The sequence below is a fragment of the Anser brachyrhynchus genome, assembly GCF_964034855.1.
Source record: "Anser brachyrhynchus genome assembly, chromosome: 8".
Lineage (NCBI taxonomy): Eukaryota > Metazoa > Chordata > Aves > Anseriformes > Anatidae > Anser > Anser brachyrhynchus.
In genome coordinates this window covers 19,907,792-19,928,606 of record NC_137702.1, presented here as the reverse complement: position 1 = coordinate 19,928,606, position 20,815 = coordinate 19,907,792, and the positions used below count along the sequence as shown (strand labels likewise).

Genomic DNA, 20,815 nt, shown 5'->3' with positions numbered 1-20,815 from the left:
TGGCACAAATGTCTTAGGATGGTTAAAGGTTCCTCCTCCGAGTTGAATAATCAGCTTTGTGTAGTGGGTCTTGTGACTGCTGGGCTCCGGATGGCCGTGCACACTACCCACGGATGATACCCTTTTCCTGCAGCTTGCGACTGCAACGGGAGGTCCCAGGAGTGCTACTTCGACCCCGAGCTGTACCGCTCGACAGGCCACGGCGGCCACTGCATGGGCTGCCAGGATAACACCGACGGTGCCCACTGCGAGAGGTGCAGGGACGGCTTCTACCGCCTCGGGAGCGAGGAGGGATGTCTGCCCTGCAGCTGCAACCCCGTTGGTAAGTAGAGGCAGCAAATATTTGTGCATGGAAGTTCATGCAAGCTCTTCTCTCAGTTTTGCAGCTGATGGCAAACTGTAGGGGTAAAAAGAGGCTTTTTTTTCTTTTTTCTTTTGGCCTACACAGGAAATGTTTATTGGGTTGTATTATGGTTGAAATTATCCTTGGATCTAACTGGGGATGGGGTGGCAGGGGCAGATGGATCACCACTGTAGCATTTCCTCCTTCAAATGTGCTCTAAAATAGTTGTCTTTTTTTTTTTTCACAACTGTGTATGTGTTACCCTGGACACACCCAGCACTGAAGTGCTCGTTTAAATTCTTAACAAACAAGATTATGCGAGTGGATATTTCTGGAAGTTGTTCATACTGAAGAATGGTAGTGAGCATTAGCAGCGTCGGTTTCTCCTACTGAGTATCTAAGCACTGTAAATATAAACTGCTGAAACCTTAAACACAAAAGGGGGTGAGAAAAAAAAAAAATTGAGTCAAAATATGTAGTCAGACTCTTTTTTTTTTTTTTTTTAAAAAAAATCGGAAAAAATTCTGGCAGGAGAACAAATCTTTTGTAGTCAAGGGAACCACTTGACCTGTATGGAGCAATCCCATAACTACACCAGTCCCACGACAAATACGGGTGAAGGAAACAAAGGGTAACAGATAGTAAGATATGATGTGAGGTTCCAAAATAGAGTAGCTGGAATAAGTAATTGCTTGTGGCATGCCCTAAAAGCAGCCAGCGAGAGGTCTGGCAGGGTATGTCTCCTATCTAATTTGGTCAGAGAGTTGCACAGTTGTGAAACTTTTGACCAAGAAAGGCCTCTTTCTTCTCCCTCTGCTCTCCCTGGTTCTTGTGTCTGACCTTATTTTACGGCGTGTTTGTGCACAGGGTTTGTGTCAGGGAGTGGGAGAAGCAATGAGGTGATGTCTCAGGTATTTAAGGATGAATTTCAAAGGGCTTTATAATTTAGCCATCAGCTTGTATGCCATGGCACACTGCCACCCAGTGAGTATTTGAAGGCCCTGAATTAGTTTAGATGTTAGTTTTTCATCTGATTACTGTTTTTTCCTACATATTCAATAGTGGGACTGCAATGGGGATTTAAACTCTGCATATGGTGAAAGCTTTGTGAGTTCTTCTCTCTTTTCTATCCTGTCTGACCTAATCATCTCACAACTTTCTGCTTTGCTATAATCTTCTAGTGTGGATCAAAGTGGAAAGAAGCAACTGTTTCTGCATTTTAATATACTTTTATCCTGGTGGTTAACTCTCACAATGCTGACAAATTCTAGTCTGCTGGCTGCATTGGTGCTTGGGAAAATAGCATTTTGTCTGCCTCAGATTAAAGAAACCTGTGCTATTGTATGTGCAAGTCCCTTTCTGCTTTTGACTAGTACTTTTGAGGAATGTGTCCTGTCAAAAATGAGATTTTTGCTGCAGAATTTATTAAGGTTAATAGTGTCACGTGCAGACTCTCTCTGAGGAGACAATTCAGTCTTTAAATCCAACTTGGGAGTCAATGGAGAAAATTGGAACATGAGGGGGAGAAGAGGTCAGGATATCTCCTGGCAAAGGGTAAATGATGATTAGGAAGAACACGGGATTTAGGATATAAAATCTCAGAAAGGATGTGTTGCAGGGAAAGAAAAGGCAGGGAATTAAATAGGCAGGCAAAGACAGCATTGAGGACAGAAGAGGAATAAGGAGGAGCATGCAATGAAAGGGTAAAGGTACATATAAAAAGGGTAGTTGGAAAGAATACTTAAAGCTGACAACAGATCTGTTTTTGGAAGAGTAGGTAAAGGTTTGTCTCTTTAGACTTGCTGTGGAAAAACAGTGAACTGTAAGGCATCGCTCATCAGCTTGAAGCTATGCCTCAGACTTCTGTGTATCTTGCACACTTCATAGAGCTGAAGAAAATCACGAGCTCATACAGTTCCGTGGGTCTGTTAAGGTCCCTGTCCCTCGTTTCCCTGCAGGCTCCCTCAGCACGCAGTGCGATAGCTACGGCCAGTGCAGCTGCAAACCTGGCGTGATGGGTGATAAATGTGACCGGTGCCAGCCAGGTTTCCACTCGCTCTCCGAGGCTGGGTGCAGGTAAGGGGGAACTGCTGCTCTTTGGTGGAGGAACGTCTGTCTAAAAGAAAAAACAGATACCTTTTCAGGGCTGTGCGGCTTTAATGAATTATCCTCTCTCTTGTCTCTCTCAGGCCCTGTTCTTGCAATCCTGCTGGTAGCACAGGTGAATGCAATGTCGAAACAGGACGGTGTACTTGCAAGGACAATGTTGAAGGCTTCCACTGTGAGAGGTGAGTTCTCTTCCTGTGGCTTTGTTTCAAGAATGAGAAATATTTGAGCAATGGCCTGGAGTAAACATCAGGGAAATTAATTCTTTTTCCTTCGCATCTGCAGATGCAAACCTGGGTTTTTCCATCTGGATCCCTCAAATCCAAGAGGCTGTACCCCCTGCTTCTGTTTTGGACACTCTTCAGTTTGCACCAATGCCGCTGGCTACAGCATCTACAGCATCACCTCCAGCTTCCAGTTTGGTAAAAATTGAGTCTGTCTTTGTATCTCAGGTTGGGCTGTAGACCAAAGCATGAGAAGCGATTAAAATCCTGCTCTTTTCCTCCCTGTGCGGGATAGCAAACTTTGGGCAGGCAAGTACAGGATCCCTTTCTCGGAAGTGCTGAGTTACTGAAGTCAGTGGGAGCTTCCCTGCCTTCAGGTTGTTTGTTCAGTTGGGGTGGAAGGAATTTGCTGCTTTGGCCTCAGGCACCCACTGTGTTTAACGTACACCTCACAGTTTTAAGTAGATATTGCAGATGTAAAATTTTGTAACTTTGGTGCTGAGAAGAGGGACATTTTCTCAATTTTAGAGCCGAATCAGGAGTTTGAGAGGATTATGATCGTTGTAGATTCTGGGTTAAATGGCTCTGAATAAAACAGGTGGGTTTCTGATGGATGTGTAAGCTGTGCACAAATCTTTTTTCATACAGTCAGTTTCCTGCATACAAATGTTTGCATTCTGCATAGTCTGAAAAGAACATATTTTTAATTAAAATTCCAATGGAGAACAGCTCTTATGAAGGCTGAAATTTGCATCAAGTCATAGATGACTTCAAGTTTTCCAGTTCTTTACTGAGGCTTTTAGAAATAAAGATGTTGAAAAGTATTTTTTTGTAGGGCTCAAAGTTCAGAGGGTTCAAGTCAGCACTCCAATAACTGACTCAGGTCAGTTAGTACCAGTGTATAAAATACTAATTAGTTATATATAAGCAGCTTGCAGTATGATGCGAGTAGTCTGTGCAAAGCTGCTCCTTCAAAGGGTGTTGATCCTTGTACATTTGGTTTTCAGGAGAGGACGAGTGGCGTGCTGAACAACGTGACGGCTCAGAAGTCCCTCTCCAGTGGAGTGCAGAGACCCAGGATATCTCAGTCATCTCAGACAGCTACTTCCCCATGTATTTTGTTGCACCACGTAGGTCATTCAAGAAGCGAGGTTTTCTGCGCTGCCTGTGACCTTCCCATTCTCTGTCCCCTGACTGTAAGGATTTCTTCCCATTTCAGGCAAGTTCTTGGGCAACCAAGTTTTGAGTTACGGTCAGAACCTGACCTTCTCCTTCCGCGTGGACAGACGAGACACTCGCCTTTCCGCAGAGGACCTGGTGCTGGAAGGGGCTGGGCTGAGAGTGTCGGTGCCTCTCATTGCCCAGGGCAACTCCTACCCCAGCGAGAGCCCGCTGACCTACACCTTCAGGTGAGCGTGGTCCCAGCCCAGCAAGAGGCTGGAGCAGCTGGGACCTAGCCTGCTGTGCACCCTGCCCTATCAGCTCTTGAGAAAACAAACAGCATTAATTTGAGCTCACAAGAGCAGTCTTATCAGGTTAATTTGAAGCTCTCTGTTCATCAGTGTTGCATAAGTGTATGCAAAGTATGTGGCAATCGCATACCATTGTTGGAAATGGTGCTTTAAAAGGGCACAGCTGTTAGCATCTGAAAGCTTTGCAAATGATGCATGGCTCTTCTCCCTAGGCTCCATGAGGCTGCCGATTACCCGTGGAGGCCTGCTCTGTCTGCATTCGACTTTCAGAAGCTTCTCCACAATCTGACTGCCATCAAGATCCGTGGGACATACAGCGAGAGAAGTGAGTCGCTGAGCAGAGTGTCACAGAAAAGAGGGGCAGACAGGCCCATTTGTCCAGTGATCCAGTTGTTTTATTGCAGGACCTAGTCATAAATAGCTGTGTGGACTTATTTGGCAAAGCCATGTGGAATTGCTTTCCACCTGGCCTTGCAGTGCAACAGCTTCTCTTGGGCTTTCTGGAGAGGGGGTGGGCAAGCAAAGTGCTGCCTGTGAGTCTCAAAATGAGCACTCATTACCTGCTGATGCTGCTCTGGGGAGCAGACGTGGTTCTGTGCTTCTGAATGTGGAGTTCTGCTGTGTTGTGCAGCCAGTGTCTTCCAGATTGGTAGTAATATGTAATCCAGAGTCCTGAAGGACATGGTAAGGGAGATGTAGAGAGTCAAAAATAATTTCTCCAGGAACAGTTACCTTCCCCCTGTTTTCTGATCATGCCTTGGCAGGACAAGTGTGGAGGACAAGGTATTGAAAGCACAGCATGTGCTGAACATGTTCAAAGGTATCCCGTGATGAGGATTTATGAAAACCAGGCACTAATTAGGGGCAGAAATATTTGAATCTTTGGGTATTGCCATGTGAAGGATTTTCTGAGTTTAAAAACAAGTATGTACAAAGGACAAATCTGTGTTTGGGGAAGATGAGGAAGCTGCAAGTGTTTTGAGTAGAGGTTGCTCATAAAGAAGAATGCAAGGTGGTGAAGAGGAGGGGGGAAAGGTGTGGAGCAAGCTGTCCCTATGGCACTGCAGCTGTTGCTAATAACACAGAAGCTGGGGGCTCTGCTCAGTGCTTGAGAGCCACCACAGCGTACAAACCTGGTGCTGTAACACACACTGGCTATTGTGTGTCCCAGCGCAGTTCTGCTCCAGGGAAGGGGCTGGGAGGAGAGGGGGGGAAGCTTTCAAATGCTGAAGAGTTTGCCCTGAGGTATGGTTTACAGACACTGCTTAAGGAAGGTGTATTTAAATTGCTGGAGAGATGGTCTGACCTCCCTAGAAAGGCAGGAATTGTTTTTGATATTTGATTTGGAAATGGAAACCATATGCATGTAAAGCATAACTTCTTTTAGCTGACAGTACTTACTCATGTGCTGTTCTCAGCGTCCTCCTCTGGCTTGTCGTCCTCAACTTTCTAGACCTGCACATGCCCTGTGTGAGCTATATTGCATCTGTCATCTGTCTAAACTTCCCTGGAGGATTTTGCTTCTTGATTCACCTTATCAGCTGCAAACCTGTCTCTTGTGCAGTTCAGGTGCACTAGGTGACATGCTCAGGAAGTATTTCCCCTCTCTGGTTCCCAGGTGCTGGCCACCTGGATGATGTTACCATCACAAGTGCTCTCCCCGGGCCCGGTGTGCCTGCGGCATGGGTGGAGAGCTGCTCCTGTCCAGCAGGCTACGAGGGGCAGTTCTGTGAGCGCTGCTCCCCTGGGTACCGCCGAGAGACGCCCGGCCTCGGGCCCTACAGCCCCTGCGTGCCTTGCACTTGCAACGGGCACAGCGAGACATGCGATCCCGAGACAGGTAAGAAGGGGTGATGGGAAAGGGAGCAGCCAGGGGGCTGTTCTCCTTCCTGTGTTGGATGAAGAATAAAAAAAAATGTGTTCTCTGTTCCAGGTGTGTGCAACTGTAGGGATAACACAGCAGGGTCGCACTGCGAGAAGTGCAGCGATGGGTATTATGGAGATGCGACAGCAGGCACGGCCTCGGACTGCCAGCCCTGCCCGTGCCCCGGCGGCTCCAGCTGTGCCATCGTGCCCCGCACAAGGGAGGTTGTGTGCACCAGCTGCCAGGCTGGCACGACAGGTGAGTCCTTACCAGAAAGGGCTTTGTTCTACACCCCATGTGCCTGTGGACATGTCTTCTACCAGTTCTGCTGCCGTGACCCACAGTGAGTGGCACTGACAACTGCTGTGTCTCCAGGCTCAAATGCAGTTTACTTCTCCCTTCTTCTAGACCTATTTTCTCTCTCGTGAGGCTCAGGGCTGAAGAACTGTTCTTTGTGCCCTTTTCTTAAGATCAAAAGGGTAACAAAGATTTAATCTGTACAAAGCCCAAACATTTCTCTGCTATGTATCAGAGCCATGCTAGCTTCTGGTACAGAGTCTAGTACACATGATTGTGTGGTATTGGGCTGAAAGTTTGATAGATCTAAAAGAGCCAGGAAGGATGGGTCAGACTGAAACAAAATTAGAAGGTGAGCCTATTTGCCAGCCAGAGGCACCTTGGGATGCTTGCAGAGAGAGGGCCAGTGTCCTGCGTGGAAAAAGCAGGAAGGCTGCATTGACTCGTGAATACCAGTCGAAAAGTACGAGACCAAATTTATACTTAACAGTCCTAAAGAGAAATATGTGAACAGGTGCTGCTCTTTTTTCTTAATGATAAACCGTGAAGTCTGAGCGTGTACTTGAGTCGTTAAGTGGAGCCTTTTGTTCTGCCTGCCAACAGCAAATAAGACTTAAAATGGTTGGCAGCTTCAGTGCTTCTCTGTTGATTTTATGCTTGGCATGAAAGAGTCCAAAGTACAGAGTACCTGTAAATGCCTTAAATGCTTAGGAAAGCCCCTGATCAAGCACGCAGACACGCTATCTAGAGCAGCTCATGGGAGTTGCCATGGGTGCCACCACTTGGTGAACTAAAGCAGAGCCTGGGGGCCTGAGTTCCAAGTCCCTCGCAGCTCAGGCTGCTCAGTAAAAGCCCACCTTTACTTATAGCTGACAGGGTCACAGGGGGGTCCCTCCTGACTCCCATCTTCCTGTTTGTGGTTGTGGTGTGGTGGGAAAGGTGAGGGGAAAGATGGATTGTGTGTGTAAGAACTGCCAAAGAAACAGCTTTTAGCTGGCTGGCAAGGTTGTGTCTGCAATGAGCTTTGGGAACTGCTGGCTTGGATGCTTTGTGGCTGCCTGTGGAGGTTCAGCAGGTCTCGTTGGCCATGTGGCTTCCTGAAGCAGTGGCGTCCCACTGAGTTCTACCTACTTGAACTCTTCAATTAACAACAAATTACAGCAAATAGGACTTGAGGTGATAGGAGGGAAGGGGGAAGCTGAAATAATTCATAATGCAAAGTTCCAATGAAAAAGGGTTAAATCTAGAGATTGAGAGGGATTCTTGTGTAGTCTTGTGCACCTTCCTGGTTCCTTCACAAGGAGAAAAGGGGAAGAAGCTGAGGAGTGTACTTTTTGGGGGGGCAGCAGAAGGAGGCCAGGTGAGACTGCAGCAGTGGGCTCTCTGCTGTAGCACGTGCACTTCTGTCCCGCCCCAGGCAAGAGATGCGAGCTGTGTGACGATGCCTATTTTGGGGACCCACTTGGTGAGAACGGTGCTGTGAGGCCTTGCCGCCTGTGCCAGTGCAATGACAACATCGATCCTAACGCTGTGGGGAACTGCAACCGCCAGACGGGCGAGTGCCTCAAGTGCATCTACAACACAGCCGGCTTCTACTGCGACCGCTGCAAGGACGGCTTCTTTGGGAACCCCCTGGCCCCCAACCCTGCCGACAAGTGCCGGGGTAAGAGCCTTTCCTCTCACATTTAAAAGCAGTTTTGTCCCTGAGGACTGCCTTTGGGTGATGCTTCCCATTCCTTTTCTTTTTGCAGCCTGTCACTGTAATCCCTATGGCACTGTGAATCAACAGACAAGCTGCAATCAAGTGACGGGGCAGTGCGAGTGCCTCTCGCACGTCACCGAGAGGGACTGCAGTGCTTGCGAGCCTGGCTTCTTCAACCTCCAGAGCGGACGCGGCTGTGAGAGGTAAGTCACCTTGGCATGGGGCAACGAGCCTGGTTTTGGAGGGTCTGTGTTAGGAGGTGGAGGAACGTGATGTTTGTCACGAGTAACTGGTGTTCTGTGTTGATGCTGCCAAGGGTGGAGAGGAGCAGGAGTTAAGGGGCAGCTCCAAAGGCTGTACAAAAAGCTTGACTTATAAATAGCTTTTTAAATAGCCTTAAATCAGAGTTTTAAATAGAAACGTGTCACGTGGCTGCGTGATCGTTGGTAGCCAGGGCTCGTGGGTTCCTTTTTTAGTGCAACCACCAAGTGACCTTGCATGGTTCAAAGGCTCGGTGCCTTGTCCCATATCTGCACTGCAAGCAAAGTCACTCCACTGGCATGGAAACTTCCAGCTGTGCTCACTAGGGCTCCTTCAGAGGTGCTTCACTCATGCCTGCTGTCCGTTGTCACCACCTAACGTGTGGCTGTGTCCTCCAGGTGTGACTGCCATGCACTGGGCTCCACCAACGGCCAGTGCGACATACGAACAGGGCAGTGCGAGTGCCAGCCTGGCGTCACCGGCCAGCGTTGTGACAGATGCGAGGCCAACCACTTTGGATTTGGCCCTGAAGGCTGCAAACGTAAGTGAGATTCCCTGCAGACGGTCTCAGTTCACAGATCCAGTGTTGAGGAGCAACATACCTTGTAAACATAATTGCAAAAGAGTATGGTCCAAACTTTTCTCCTCATATCCCCACCTTTCAAGAGAGGAAAAAAAAAAAGTGAAGTTGGTTACAATGAAATGGGGTAAGAAATTAAAATGTTTTGTGGAAGAGGCAATGGCAAAACTGTTAATACAGTTTGACATGAAATGAATCGTGTCCAGCTACACGGTGTGCCTTCCCATGTGTGGCAGCACCCTGCTGGGGAGCAGGGCTCTGGCTGTGGGTTGGTGGGTCCCCTGTTGGTTTGCAGGGAACGGTCTGTAGCTGTAGGGTATTTCTGCATCCTCTCAGCTCTGACTGAGGTTTGACTTCCCTGCAGCGTGTGACTGTGACCCTGAGGGTTCGCGTTCCCTGCAGTGCCGGGAGGACGGTCGCTGCGAGTGCAAGGAAGGCTTTGTGGGGACCCGCTGCGACCAGTGTGAGGAGAACTATTTCTACAACCGGTCGTGGCCAGGCTGTCAGGAGTGTCCAGCATGTTACAGACTAGTGAAAGATAAGGTAAGGCCACGAACGTGACCGTTTGGTTTCCAGAGTCGGTGCCACGCACCATACCTACTTGCCCAGCAGCAAATATGTTGACTGCTCCTCGCTCCGTGCTGTAGCTGTGCTCCATCCCTCTCGCGCAGGTGGCAGAGCAGCGAGAGAGGCTTCAGGAGCTGGAAAATCTTATAGCGAATCTGGGTACTGGAGAAGAAACTGTAACTGACCAGGCCTTTGAGGAGAGGTTGAAGCAGGCAGAAAGAGATGTCACGGAGCTGCTCCGAGAAGCACAAAACAGTAAAGGTGAGTTGAGCCGATCAGGCATGGACTAATGAAGAATGAGCTCTTTGCTTGATGTGCACATTCCCTTGGGACGCAAAGCTTTTATTTTCAGGCCTGTACTGTGCATTAGGGTAGACAACTATTTCGGGTAGTGCTGAGACTGTACGTGTAATCACTGAAACAACGAGGGCTGTGATTTACCCCTGGTGTTCCCTCTGGTCTTTATTTAAGCAAAGGAAAATCTGCCTTTGTCTCTGTACAATAGATAGAAGTCTTACCCTCTTCTCCATGTGTAAAGGAAGTTTACTTGCGTTGTGAAGAAGCAGAAGACTTTCCAGTACACAAATGGGTACATCTCTGTGTTGCTGCAGCTTTCACCAGTAAGAAATGGTGAAAATGTTTATAAATTTGCTCAGATACCTTGGGATAAAGCGTTTCTTGTTGGGGATATCATCAGTGATTAGAACAAAAGCTTCAAAATCCTACTGCCAAGTTTTATTATCCCACCATAAAGTGTATAATGGTCTGAAAGTGCTGTTATGGTGGCCTGTAGGTGTTTTTCCTGTTAAACTCTGTTTCAAAGAGGTTCTTTACCATAGGATATCTGTGAGCAGGGTATTTAGTAATTTGACAGTGTTTTTTGATGAGAGGTTTTTAACACGTAAGTTGACGTGTATTCTGGAGAAGAGCAACTTGAAGAAGACTCCTGATTTGAAACCACTTCTGAAAAATTTGTCCCTTTTGTGCAAAACTGGGAAAAGCTGGCAAAAATCTGACATCACGTGTCATTTGCTTGGAAAGATTCCTGCTGGTAGTGGGAATGGTTCCTGAAACTCTTCTGAGTTCTAACTGGGGTAGCTTTATGTTCCCTGCTTAGCATCCACACCTAGATAACAGTAGTCCTGAGTAGGAGATCAGAGAGTGGGTGTTGTGGTAAGGTTTAGGGGATGGATTGGGTTTTGTGGTGTTATTTTTTGTCTTTCTTTCCACATCTTCACTCAAGAAAAGACAAGTTAAATGCAGATCCTACCCTTGTAAAAAGCCCATGTGATGTTTATTTGTGCTTTTCTACTTGATGCATTTTTTTAAAGGCATTAAATGTGCACATTCAATACATAGGATGTGCTACAAGGTGAAGACACAATGTATTTGTAAAAAATCATAATTTTGGAGGCATGTGGGCTTCTTGTGCTTTATTTCTTAACAGTGCTCTCACCTTTTCAAAAATAATTCCTTCTGGTCCTGAGGCATGTATCTGTGCTTTATGGCTCCATTATTACGACATTGTTATGAGGAGTTACCTGGTGGTCAAGAATTTGGTTATTTTGCGTGGGCATAGGTTCTACAGATAGAAGAACCAAGGCTGGGTTGTTTGTCCTCCCCAGTCCAGAGGGATGCTGAAAGCTGGGAAGAGTTGGGGTGGATTTGCTGTTCTGCAGATCTTCCAGCTGCTCTGTCTGGAGGCTGCACCTGTCTCAGTGGGGAGCCACCATTGCCCAAAGAGGAGGACAGTGTACTGCCCTTGTAGTAGTTAAGATAAAAAAAGAATTAGCAAAGCAGATGTTTCATACCTTATGAAGAGCAGCTCTGTTGTCTTTTTTTAATCAATGATAGAGGTGAAAGATGATTCTGAACACAAATCTCCTGTTAGAGCCAGTTCAGACACCCAGCAGACTGTCTCACTAGTAGTTAATGACTCTTGTGCACATTCTGATGATGGCTTTGATCTCAAGCTAACTGATTCATGAAACTGCTTTGCTAAGTCCCATTTCAACAGGGGATTAATCTGCCAACCTGTTGCCTGCAAAGGTAAGCTGCTGCTCCAACTTCTCTTCCTGCTGTAATTAATTTTGCTTCCTCTTTTGTATCGTGTCTTTCAGACGTAGATCAGGGCCTGATGGATCGTCTCAAAGACATCAACAGCACACTAGTGAGCCAGCTCAACAGGCTGAGGAACATCCAGAACACGGTGCAGGAGACGGAGAACTTGGCAGAGAAAGCCCGGAAACGGGTGGAAGCCACAGAAGACCTGATCACGACAGCTTCTGATATGCTCGAGAAGGCAAAGATGGCAGCTGACAATGTGGTGAGTGTGCAGTGGAGATCCAGTGGGGCAAGGAGAGGACAGGGCCTTTCCTTGCTGTGCTGTCTGGGTGTGTTTCTCTGCTCTTTCTCTCTCTTGTAGCAAACTTGCTATGGAAGCATCTTCTCCTTTACTCAGTAATGTGGAAAACGAAGGAAAATCTCAGTTATCTGTCATAAATTGCATCTTAGCCCCCTGCTCAAAGAAAAATATTAAAATAAATAAATAAGTACCAAACCATTTGTTTTTAAGGGATAGCTGCTAGTAGAAACTGCATGAACTTAAGAAGAAATACAGAGGCCAGAAGTAGGTTAGACACATCTCAAAGCATTTAGATCATGACAATAAATGTTTAAAGCACTGATGAATAAAAGATGGTAGTAGAGCTTCAAGGTATTTTTTCTTTCTTTTTTTCCAGTCCATTACACCTCCGGAGTCGAGTGGCGACCCTAACAACATGACTCTGTTGGCAGAAGAGGCCCGTAAGCTGGCTGAAAGGTAGCCTGTGATGCTGCACGCTCCTCCCAGCCCACATCAGTGCCCTACAGCCACCTAGAAGAGGGGGGGAAATGAGGCTTGGTCTGGGTGCATGCCTGTGTGTCTGGGCAGACGCTGGGTCTGTGCACTAGGGACACGTGTGACTGTAGTGGTGTTTATAGACTGGTCTCGTGGGTGCTGCTGGAGTAACGCCTGTGGTTGCAGAGATGTTCTCAAACAGCATCTTCCATTGCAAATATTGCAGCTGTGCAAATCTGGGTGAAGGAAGGAAAAATAGGAGAAAATAAAAACTTGGAGTTGAGGATAGAAACTGCTGCTTGACGATTCCAATGGCATTATTTTTCTTCTGTAATCTTGTCCAGACACAAGCAAGAAGCGGATGAAATTGTTCGCGTAGCCAAGGCAGCAAATGATACTTCCACAGAAGCGTATCAGCTGCTGCTGAAGACCTTGGCTGGGGAAAACCAAACTGCGAATGATATTGATGAGCTCAACCAGAAGTGAGTCAGCAACAGAAAATTGTTTTTATTTCCTGGCTTTAGAGCAGTACTTAAGTTTAAGATGCCTTTTTAGCATTTTATGCTTTAGATTTTATGACAGTTGTCTTTGTTTTAGCCTCTCTATTCTTTCAGTAAGTTTGATTCTACTAAAAAAATTATAGAGTAACTGGATCTGTGTTTTGTTCTTTTTTTTGTTGTTTGTTTTTTAATTAGATATAATCAAGCAAGGAACATTTCTCGGGACCTAGAGAAACAGGCCAACAAGGTGCTTACAGAGGCAGAGGAAGCTGGAAACAAGGCCCTTCAGATCTATGCTAATCTCACCAATCTGCCCACCGTGGATTCCACAGGGCTAGAGGTACATGAATGATGAAGCATCATATGTAGCATTTTGTAAAGACAAGTGTGGACAATCATAAAGGCAGCACGCTAGGTTGCAGGCATATGTTGTATGTACTCTGCTAATGTTACTCTGCTTTACATCTGTCTGTGGAATTTTCATCCATCAAGGTATCACCGAGACGTCTATATTGCTCTTTATGCAAGAGATTAACAAGCAGGAAACTGCAAATATAGACCCCTCCCGCAGTCTCTGAAGTACAAAAGAAGAGTGAAATGTTGTTTGTCAAACATCATGGCTTGAATCAAAAAGTGCAAAGAATCTGGTCCCCCCTGAAGTCTGCAGAGCTACTCCCTTTCCTTCACTCACTGTAGTAGTGCAGACTTTCTTATGCACAAAACTGTTTGCATCCCCTGTCCTGCACTGCACAGACCATTGTATTTGGAACTTTGAAGGTGTATCGTTACAGCTATAACCTGTCATCACTTCTGCCTGTTTTAACATTAGAAATTATACTGTGTTTTGTCACCTGTTCAGAATTTCTTTAATGTTCAGAGAATCTGCATTTGTTTCTGATTTCTGCATGCAGAATGAAGCAAATAAGATCAAGAAGGAAGCAGAGGAGTTAGATCAGCTAATAGCAAGGAAGCTGAAAGACTACGAAGACTTGAGGGAAGACATGAAAGGAAAGGAGCTGGAAGTAAAGAACCTTTTGGAGAAAGGGAAGACGGAGCAGCAGGTCAGTTCTGTTTTGTGCAGGCTTTTGTTCCCTGGGAGGAAGAAGAAACAAAAAAAAGAAAACAAGTAACTGCCCAGGTGTGAAAGACTTGGCCTTACTCAGTCATATCTCAGCAGTGTTTGTTACTTACACAAATATTGAGGAATGGTCCTGTGAAGGAAATGCTAAAGCCACTTCATTGTGGCTATATTGGAGAGTTGGTATATTTGCCAGGTGTGTATTCAGGATGGTGTTCCAAAGTACCAGAATTTACTATGGTTTCAGAGGAAGTATTGCCACTCACTTAGGGGATGACAGCAGTTCTGTATTGCAGTCATGTTTCGTGCTAAATGATGCTTTCTGAGAGGCCTAGATGGTCATCCATCAAATGGTAAGAGTATGCTGACAGATGTCTTGTCTCCTTAGACTGCAGACCAGCTCCTGGCTCGAGCGGATGCAGCGAAAGCCCTGGCTGAGGAAGCTGCTCGGAAAGGCAACGGCACACTGCAGGAGGCTAATACCATTCTCAGCAACCTGAAAGGTAAAGAGAAATCACTTGCAGGGAATCCTGTAATTCTTCTCAGAGAGGTAACTCTGCACTATAGCCATCTCAGTTAAATGGGTCATGCTGTTGCCAGTACCCAAGTGTTGAATAGATTCTTCTGGCTTTTTTAAAGGAAAATGGAAATCTTTCTAGTGACTAGAAATCTCCTTTTTGTCCAGCTTACTTATTTAGCCTGAGATGATGTGTAACGGGGTGAGCTGCAAGCGTATGCACCCCCATGCCCCAGTTTGCTGTTCTTCCCTCTAATTTCCAGGTGGCAAAGCCAGGGTAGTTTGGTCAGAGAAACATCCCAAAGCTCTTCTGGAGCAGACGATGAGAATCTGTTTTTCCCTTTCTTAGATTTTGATAAGCGGGTGAACGATAACAAGACAGCAGCTGAGGAGGCACTGAAGAAGATTCCTGCCATCACCCGGACCATTGCTGAAGCCAACAATAAGACACGCCAGGCAGAGATGGCGCTTGGCAATGCTGCTGCTGATGCCCACGAAGCCAAGACTAAAGCAGATGATGCTGAGAAGATCGCCAGTTCTGTTCAGAAGGTGAGTCCCTTGCAGTTCTGGAGCCAACCCTCCTGAGGTATTGGCGTGTATTTGCATAAACTCTGTTCCAGAACGCTCCACGCCTTCACTGCCTGTTTCCATCCTCTTCCCATGTTGGCTGTAGAGTGCTGCTGCTACCAGAGCCGAAGCTGACAAGACTTTCTCTGATGTGACGGGGCTGGCCAAAGAAGTGGATGACATGATGAAGCAACTCCAGGAAGCAGAAAAAGAGCTGAAGCGGAAGCAAGATGATGCTGATCAGGACATGATGATGGCAGGCATGGTAAGTGACGCTGGCAGCAGAGGCAAGAAGATGCTGTCCTGCCAGTGCAAGCCTTCTCCTGCTCCCCTGCTGCCCAGTCAGCACTGGGTGCAGTTAGTATTCTCTATCTTCCAAATTTTAAGTGGAATTGCATGCGTGAGACTAGTGAAGGAGCTCCTATAGTAACCTTGCCATAGGTTCATTACCGGACTTTGAGAGCCAGTTTCCTTAACATAGTACTTTTAACAGAAACCTGACTCTGTTCTGACTTTTCATGCATGAAAAGGAGAGGCAGCTGTTTCATAAAACCTACAGAGTTTATTGTGCTCTTGTTTTTTTTTTTTTTTTTAACCCTGCAGGCCTCACAGGCAGCCCAGGAGGCAGAAGACAATGCAAGAAAAGCAAAGAAGTCTGTGAACAACTTGCTTACTGTCATTAATGATCTTTTAGATCAACTAGGTAAGGCTCTCCTTATGTGTGCTATATTCCTTTGAGTGTTTTCCTGTCTCCTGTTTGGGAAGCGCTGGCAGCCAGTGTTGTGTGGTGCTGTGCCATGAATCAAATAGTGGTTTTTTTTTTTAAATATTTTTTTTTTTTAGAAATTGGGTTTGTGCGCTTTTGGCAAGTGTTTTTTTCTCTGGGGTAGCATCAAAGCTCATTGTGCGGTGTTCAGTACTGCTTTCCTGCAAGCTGAGGACTATTGTTAAGGCATTGGAGTGTGCAGCCAATTCACGTGGTCCTATTTTAATGCAAAGATGGATGGTCTGATGGAGATCTTGGTTCACTCTCCAGAGTGAACTTGGTTCACACTCCAGAGCAGGAGCTCTGCTGTGTGTAAGCACCTGAAAGCAGTGCTTCAAAAGCTTTTTAATGGTCTATTTCCTTCTGGCTTTTCAGGGCAACTGGAGACGGTGGACTTGAACAAACTGAACGAGATTGAGGGTACCCTGAATAGTGCCAAAGACCAGATGAGAAGTAGCGACCTGGACCAGAAAGTGTCTTTGCTTGAGAGAGAAGCCAGGAAGCAAGATGATGCAATACAGGCCTACAACAGGGACATTGAGGAAATCCTGAAAGACATTAGCAACCTGGAAGACATCAAGAAGACCTTGCCATCTGGCTGTTTTAACACCCCGTCCATTGAGAAACCCTAAGGGAGCGCTGGGGGTGGAGGGTATTCCCCGGGTGACTGGTGGAGCAATGGTTTGGCTATGGAGTGCCTTAACACACGTTACCTTCTTCAAATCCCCAACTCTTCGCAGCTCGCAGCCACTGTTCTCTTTTCAAATCAGGATAAGTTGAAAAGTTTTTTTTTATTTTTTTTTTAAGAGAGGCAAATTAAATATCCGTCTTTGGGCATCAAAGGGTTTTTTATATAAATTGTCTTCCTGAGCACTCCACCTTCGCCCCTTTCTCAGACACCGTTTCCCTTTAATTAGCGCAAGGATGAGAGATGCTCTGGACTCTTTATTCTGTGGTTCAGAAATAACCATGTGAGCTGTATACAGCAAGGCAAAACTAACTCTACTTTCTCTCCTTTCTTCTCCCCTTGACTGTAAAATCCTTGGTCCCAGAGCTCTGTCCCTATGAAGGAAGGGGGTTGGCTACCAAAGTATTACTGTAATGGCCAGTATAGCTGCACTCACTCAGATCCCTGTTCCCAACTTCTAACCCTGTGAATTTCTTATTTTGTTTTGTTACGTTGACTAGTGGCCAATCAAAAACATTGGTAGCCTCTTACGAAATATCCTAAGCCTCTTTCTGAAATGCTTTCTGTGATGATGCATCGCTCTGAGAATAATGCAGCCTCTGAGAGGAGCTTTTTGGGAAGATGGGATGCTAGGGGAGTGGTAGGTCTTGCCAGCACTGCTGCTGGCCTGTGGAGCAGAAGTTTTGTGTGCAGTCTGCAAGCAGCTGCTGGTTGGGTGGTCCAGGCTGGGGAGTCTGGAAGTGATGAGCTGAGTTCCCATCTGGAGGTGTTGCCCTCAGATCGCCAGAGGATCTTTGTTTTAGGCTACAGGTGTCTGATTGACAGATTCATTTGTTCAAGCAGCAGAAATCTTGCTGAAGAGGAGAGCTGCCTTCCAGAGAGCTCTGACAGCTGGTCTGAACTTCAACCTGAATGGCTATGGGTAGGGAAGGAAGAGGGCTTGAAGATGCAAACGAGAAGGTCTTTCTCCCCATCGTCTTCCTGAAGGAGGCTAGTAGTATTTTTACACTTTTTGGTATTGCTCTCACCATTTTTTTTTTTTTTCCTCCCCCAACCTGGCTGAAAGAGCAGTTTTCAGGTTCCTCCCCAGGCAGTGCTTCCCACTGCCAGCTGCTTGCCGGTGCTGGGAGACAGCAGTGGGAGCCCTTCGCTCCTCCCTCAGCCCTCCTCTGATACGAGAGCACCCTCTGCAGCTTCCTCCGTGGCTCCAGCCCAGCATCCCCTCTCTCTTCCTTGAGATCCAGCATATATCTATCCTTAAACACTATGCAACTTTGTACGTTTGCGTAGCGGGGAAGAAATTATTATCTGACACACACTGGTGCTATTAATTATTTCAAATTTATATTTTTTGTGTGAATGTGATATTTTTTTTCCGTTTTTATCATGATTATAGTGTGAGGAAGTCTCTCGTGTGCATGTGTATGCGTGTGTAAATATACTCAGCCATATTTCCAGAGTGGCACAGCCTGGCCTCCTCTACGTGCTTTCCCCTGTAACCATCACGGCACGTGCACCACGTATCACTTCTGTCCATATAATCCCCTTGGAGCCCGGTGTTTCCTCTAGCAGGGCTCCTACCCTCTTCCCCCAATGCATGTTCTCAGCAAGCGCATGGCGTGGGGCCAGCAGTGACCCACGCCTGCTGCCGCAGCCGGGGGACGGGCGCTTTCTGCCCCCCAGGTTCTGGCCGTGACGCGCTGGGAGCGGCCGCGGTTTCGCAGCTGGACTGTGAGGAGCTGGAGCGCTGTCGGGACCCGGTGCTGAGGTGGTCAGAGCTGGATTTGGGGTTCAGACCTCTATGCAAGGAGTGAGGACTTAGCTGGAGGCTGAGCGCATCCTCAAACTGCTGCGGGGCGGGGGGATGTTTCTAGCAAACCCTGCATCTCTTGTACCCATCTTCCAATTTTTCTTGCAATTTACCAAAAATTGCCTTGGGGTTTTCCCCCACCTGTGAACATACCTAGTCCCACCCCTGGAGGAGAGTTTCCCTATGCTTGCCCACGCTCGTGGGACCTTCACATCAGTGTTTTCTGGCTGGCTGCTCTGGTCAGATGGCTGTCTAACCACGTCACCTCTCTGCCAAGGCTGTGAGAAGAGCAGATGTGAAGATGCGCGCATGCCCTGGCTGACCTCAGGCCTAAGGTTTCCTGCTTTCTCTTCTATTTTTTTTGTTGTTGTTAAGCTGTTTTTAACAGAATTTTATTTTTAAATAAAAAAAAAAATCTTTATAAGCGATCTCTTAATCACTACTGCATTACAGCCATTACTCATTGTATAAGTCCAGTTATTTCTTTGCGTAATGTGATGTTGAGACGGCTGCTGGAGGAGTGCTGGATGTCGCGGGCAGCGCGTGGCGGTCCCTTCATCACTTGATTCCTGACTGTGGCCCCCTCAGTACGTGCCTTCACTTCAGCTTTTTTGCCTTAATCTGTGGTCTCGCTGTCTGGGGCGGTGAACAAAATGCAACACTTGCAGTTTTTATGTATAAAACAGTATTTCTTATTTATAATAAAGTCTGAATATTTGTAACCCCCTATACATTGGGATTCCTTTGAGTTTTGCTTTTTTGGTGCTGGTCGATGTGGGTCCGTCTCCGTTACGGGGTTCTTCTCTTGCTCAGTGAACTGGAAGAGCAGGGTGAGGGGCAGGGAAGGAAGGAGAAAAGCAATTTGCAAATTCCTGCAGCGGGCTGCAAACGGGCACACTGAACACGGGTTTCTCTCTGTGTCCAGAGCTCAATTGCACTGACTGCAATGAATTTTACGCTGCTGTTTTTCCAGTCCTTTGGAAATAAGAGTGTGTGCCATCTGTGCAACGGTGTTGGAGCTGAGCTCTCCTTGAAGGAACAGGAGGGTTGGAGGGGTGGCTCTCTGCATTTTAGGGGTACAATCTTGTCTGCTTACAGCTGGCTTGCTGAAAAGCAAGGGGCTGCTGGGGTGAAAGGACTGAAAGGGAAATGGAAACCCTACATAAAGGACCTGGGACTTCTTCAACAGAAACTGCTGACAGTCTGGTTGTTCTCTGTTGTTTCTGGGTCCAGTCAGCAAGAGCAGAGAGATTTTATTCCTGAATTAAGTTTTGAATGTTAGGAAAAATTACTGTGATAACAGACAACGTAGCTTTGAAATCAAACAAATCTTACAGTTGTAGACTGGATTTCTTTTATTTTTCTCTGCAGAGGAAAATGCATGTCTCATTAACTCGCATCACAGCTAATCCCTTCTCTCCCCTTCTTGCGTGGGAGGAAACCTGGGGGTGCTCCTCGATGTCCCCGGGTGGTGCCACCAACGTGGGGGGGTATCTCCAGTGCAGGGGAGCACCTGTCTGACCAGAGCTAGGACTTTCCAAACCATTTCCTCTACTCTGGAGAAATCGTGGTGGCGCTTCCACAGTCTTGTCAGATTGTACTGTGCCTTTTCCTGTGCTTATTTTGACAGCCCCTTGCCAGATCACCGGGGCTGGAGTGCCTGACCCATGCAGGAGCTGCCACCACGGCCAGTGAGGAGCTGCAGGGACATGGGGACCTGAGGGACCTGCTCCCCAGCAGCCTCTCTCCAGGCTTGTTCGTTGCTGGGGCCTGGGAAACAAGACGGTGTGAAAGGAAGTGAGCTGAGGAAGCTTATCAGGTATTTGAGCCCAGGAGTCCACCCAGGATCTGAGGGGGATGTTTCTGCCCAGCAGGAGCTGAGCTTGACCTTGAGGTAAACATCAAGAGGAGGGACCTTGCTCACGGGGGACAGCACCATGCTTTGCTGGCTTTTCTCTAATTTCCGGGGACTTTTCCCACTCTCCGAGGTCAAACTCCATCTTCACGCCTGTGCTCTCCGGAGGAGGGAGAGGCTGGCACGGGGGTCAGCTGGCAATGGAAAGGACCTGGGCAGAGGAGGAGTCTTCACAGCTGGGGTGAAAAGCAGCCGGGTGCTTGTCCTAGCGAAAGGGGGAGCTCCGGGGGCTTCACGGAGCTTGGGGCCCTTCCCAGGCTGCTCTCTGGAGGCAAAGGGGAGAGCACAGCAAGACAGATATGCCAGAGTCCCTGCCTGTCTTCCTGCCTGCCTGCCTGTGTCTCATCCCCTCACGTGTACAGGCAGGGCGGTGGCGAGGCGAGGCCAGACGTGACGGCGTTTCCTTGCTGCACCCTGCCCCGCTTGCTCACCGCCGCGGCCCCGTGGGCAGGACCTGGGTCCCAGCCAGGGAAAGGCAGCCCCGCGGCTGTGATCTTTGCGGGGTCACCCCCGTCACCAGGGGTGGCTCTCAGCTCGGCCCGCCCCGTAATCCAGGGGGAATTTTAGGCATACGAGACGTGGCTTCCCTGAGCCAAGGGCTGTGAATTTTTTATGCCTTGTTGGCGTAAAATGTGGAGGTGGTGGGACTGCTGCTGGGGTCCAGCTGGGTTCTTGTTCCTCTGCCCCCTCTGACCCGGGGAGCCGCCAGCTCTGGTGAG

General features: G+C 47.5%; 1 protein-coding gene across 1 annotated transcript in view; it reads left to right on the top strand.

Moving 5' to 3' along the window:
• Window positions 1–18,912, top strand: part of LAMC1 (laminin subunit gamma 1) — a 63,776-nt gene extending 44,864 nt beyond the window's left edge. Inside the window, exons 5-28 of the mRNA XM_080602369.1 lie at window positions 134–322; window positions 2,302–2,419; window positions 2,533–2,631; window positions 2,735–2,871; window positions 3,681–3,803; window positions 3,893–4,082; window positions 4,358–4,470; window positions 5,764–5,985; window positions 6,079–6,267; window positions 7,724–7,969; window positions 8,058–8,211; window positions 8,668–8,810; window positions 9,214–9,392; window positions 9,521–9,677; window positions 11,537–11,742; window positions 12,158–12,237; window positions 12,600–12,737; window positions 12,951–13,095; window positions 13,667–13,816; window positions 14,222–14,336; window positions 14,700–14,899; window positions 15,024–15,182; window positions 15,521–15,620; window positions 16,059–18,912. Of these exons, the coding sequence (XP_080458495.1) occupies window positions 134–322; window positions 2,302–2,419; window positions 2,533–2,631; window positions 2,735–2,871; window positions 3,681–3,803; window positions 3,893–4,082; window positions 4,358–4,470; window positions 5,764–5,985; window positions 6,079–6,267; window positions 7,724–7,969; window positions 8,058–8,211; window positions 8,668–8,810; window positions 9,214–9,392; window positions 9,521–9,677; window positions 11,537–11,742; window positions 12,158–12,237; window positions 12,600–12,737; window positions 12,951–13,095; window positions 13,667–13,816; window positions 14,222–14,336; window positions 14,700–14,899; window positions 15,024–15,182; window positions 15,521–15,620; window positions 16,059–16,315 (3,809 nt within the window). The 3' untranslated portion in view covers window positions 16,316–18,912. The remainder of the gene's footprint in view (window positions 1–133; window positions 323–2,301; window positions 2,420–2,532; window positions 2,632–2,734; window positions 2,872–3,680; window positions 3,804–3,892; window positions 4,083–4,357; window positions 4,471–5,763; window positions 5,986–6,078; window positions 6,268–7,723; window positions 7,970–8,057; window positions 8,212–8,667; window positions 8,811–9,213; window positions 9,393–9,520; window positions 9,678–11,536; window positions 11,743–12,157; window positions 12,238–12,599; window positions 12,738–12,950; window positions 13,096–13,666; window positions 13,817–14,221; window positions 14,337–14,699; window positions 14,900–15,023; window positions 15,183–15,520; window positions 15,621–16,058) is intronic.
• Window positions 18,913–20,815: the final 1,903 nt, after the last annotated feature.